Genomic DNA, 2,600 nt, shown 5'->3' with positions numbered 1-2,600 from the left:
CACACACACACACACACACACACACTGATCTCTCTCTCCTCTCCCCTCTCACAACACAAAGCCCTTTCTGTTTGTGGACATTACCGCATAAGAAGCAAGAGAAAAAGGCCTAATGACCGGAAGAGAAAGGTAGAATAGAGGGGGGGAACGCTGCCATGGGACGGTCTGGCAGTGACACAGAGAAATATCTACTCCCCAATAACACACACACAATGGTGGGCAATTCAAACGTCTGAATAAATGCACCGGGGCTCCCGATGTCTCCGCCTAATGATGAATCATTTATGTAATTATTTGTGTCCTGATTAAAAGAAAGTGGAGAGTATGAAAGACATGTTAATACGTTGTGTGGGGTGGTGTTAAGTGCCTGTTTAACATTTGGACATTAGCAGAATACAAAGTGAAACCCAATTCCTGCCAAGTGATCTGCTAATTGGTTTTCCCTTTAAGTCATTTAATTAGATCAGAAGATTTTACTTCACGCAGCAGCTCTAACTTTAGTTTAAGAAACGACATCTTCAAAGGGACTCATGCAGCGTTGTGATTCACAGTCTCGCTCCCGTTGTCCCCGTACTTCCTGTCTCTCTCAACCGGGCCGTCGAATAAAGGAAACATGGCAAAAATGTTGGTATATATAATAAAATACTAGTGAAGACAGCGAGGGATGTTCTTATCTGCTCCCATGGTGCCTCAGCAGCCACTAAACGGCAGAAACATTTAGCTTATCTCATAGGAACACAACTACAGTTATGAATTGTTCTCAGCATGTTGCACTTTAGCTGAACGTGAATGGACAATATTATCACCCCGTAGCTCGTTAAGTAACTGATGTTTACTCACTTTAAGAGGAAAAAAGATGAGAAAGCCATGTCTACTAAACACACTGAATATAAGCGTGTGCAGACCGAGGCCGTGTCTAAAGGGCATTCACGGTGGCAGACGTAACGGCATGTCTGCATGTCAGCAGTCTGTTGTTTAGTACGACACTTATAAAGCGTTGTACTAAATAGGCATATTGTGATTGCAAAACTCATGGCTCTCAAATGACCGGACACCAGCTCATTCGCTAAAATCGAGAGCATGAGTATAAATCTTGCAACACAGTGTAGCCGTACTGCCCCCGGTGATATACAACATATACAACACTTCATATATACAACGTATGGCTGCATACATCAAATACAACATCAGTTAATGCTATCAAAGCCTCACTGCAGACATAGTCCAGATCCATGAACACCAGCCTGTGAATGTCTTGTTGGCTCTTTTCTGATCTCTGTCCATGGCTGAGTGTATGTTGCCATGGGGATATGAGCAGAGGGCTCGCTGTGTCATGTGACGATGGACGATGATGATGCTGCTATTATTAGAGACGGATGATGGTGCTGGTGGGGCTCAAATGTGGCAATTACACAATGGTCAGTCTGAGCGCTTGGGCACAGCAGTAACACACAGCACTTTGTTGGCAGATGTGTGTGTGTGTGTGTGTGTGTGTGTGTGTGTGTGTGTGTGTGCGTGTGCATAAGCTCCTACCTCCAGGTCGTCCAGAGAGCGGGCCAGGCTGAGACGTTTGGAGCGTCCGAAGGAGCGTCTGGCTGAGGAGCGTTGGGGGAGAGGAGGGAAGCCCATGGTCAGACCTCTGAACCGCCCACCCTGAGGAGAGAACATGTGCACGTGTTCAGTTCACAGTACGTCATAGAGCACTGACAGGTGGAGGTGTGGCAGCAGCCACAGAGTCAGAGAAGCCAGCTGGTGACGAGGTTGTAAAGGTGAGCTCCCAGGTGTGAATGTGTAGAACTGATTGAGTCTGAACCAACAGCAAACAAAACCTGTTTGACTTGAAACAATGAGATGAAACGATGGATGGAAGGTTCTCTCACCCTCTCTCTCCTCAAACGTTCTGTCACTCTTCACTTTAATAACAAACGATCACATGACAATAAAGAAATATTAGAATTAAAGTGCGCACAATATATTGGCTGATATTAGCTTATTACCGATATATCAGAACCGACTTATATGTTTAATGATCAGTAACGAGGATTTTATCAAAGAGATGTTTGGGGTTGAAAAGTGTCTCCGTCAGACAATAAGGTTTATTTCAGATCCTAAAATGTTGAAGCCTTTCAGCAGATATCCTGGTAACAGTTCTTAATAATAATTAAGGAATAGCGAACGATATATCATCGTTACCAAATATTAATACAAGTATCGACCTCAAACATCCTTTAATATGGAAACTTTAAAAAACATACACAGCAAATAATTTAGTAACAGACCAATAACACTGGTTGCTCTGTGTGTGTGTGTGGTGGGACAACATTGAATGTGTAACTTTAATAAAGACACAACACACAGACAGTATTAAATGGAAGCTGACAGAAAGATCTGAGCAGCGTTGCCTGAAGCGTTCTTCTGTTACACCTGCATGTCTCGTCAAGAAGGGTTTCTCTTTTCCACTTAAATGTTTAATTCCACATGTTATGCGCAGGCATGTACAGTCCTGTGCTTTCTGCTCGCAGTACCGGATTCTTTAGTCAATCCCTCAAACACAGCCAGAAACACACACAGCCAGAAACACACAGAAAACACACACACAG

At 43.7% G+C, this 2,600-nt stretch overlaps 1 protein-coding gene across 2 annotated transcripts in view; it reads right to left on the bottom strand.

Annotated features, from left to right (window-relative positions):
- rgs12b (regulator of G protein signaling 12b) overlaps positions 1-2,600 on the bottom strand; it is a 44,017-nt gene that overhangs the window by 26,596 nt on the left and 14,821 nt on the right. For both annotated transcript variants that reach the window (XM_031864744.1, XM_031864745.1), the window contains exon 4: positions 1,534-1,653. In XM_031864744.1, the coding sequence (XP_031720604.1) occupies positions 1,534-1,653 (120 nt within the window). The remainder of the gene's footprint in view (positions 1-1,533; positions 1,654-2,600) is intronic.

The sequence above is a fragment of the Anarrhichthys ocellatus genome, unplaced genomic scaffold, assembly GCF_004355925.1.
Source record: "Anarrhichthys ocellatus isolate YVR2014 unplaced genomic scaffold, GSC_Weel_1.0 scaffold31, whole genome shotgun sequence".
In the NCBI taxonomy this organism is placed as follows: Eukaryota; Metazoa; Chordata; class Actinopteri; order Perciformes; family Anarhichadidae; genus Anarrhichthys; species Anarrhichthys ocellatus.
This window is presented reverse-complemented; position numbering and strand designations above follow the sequence as displayed.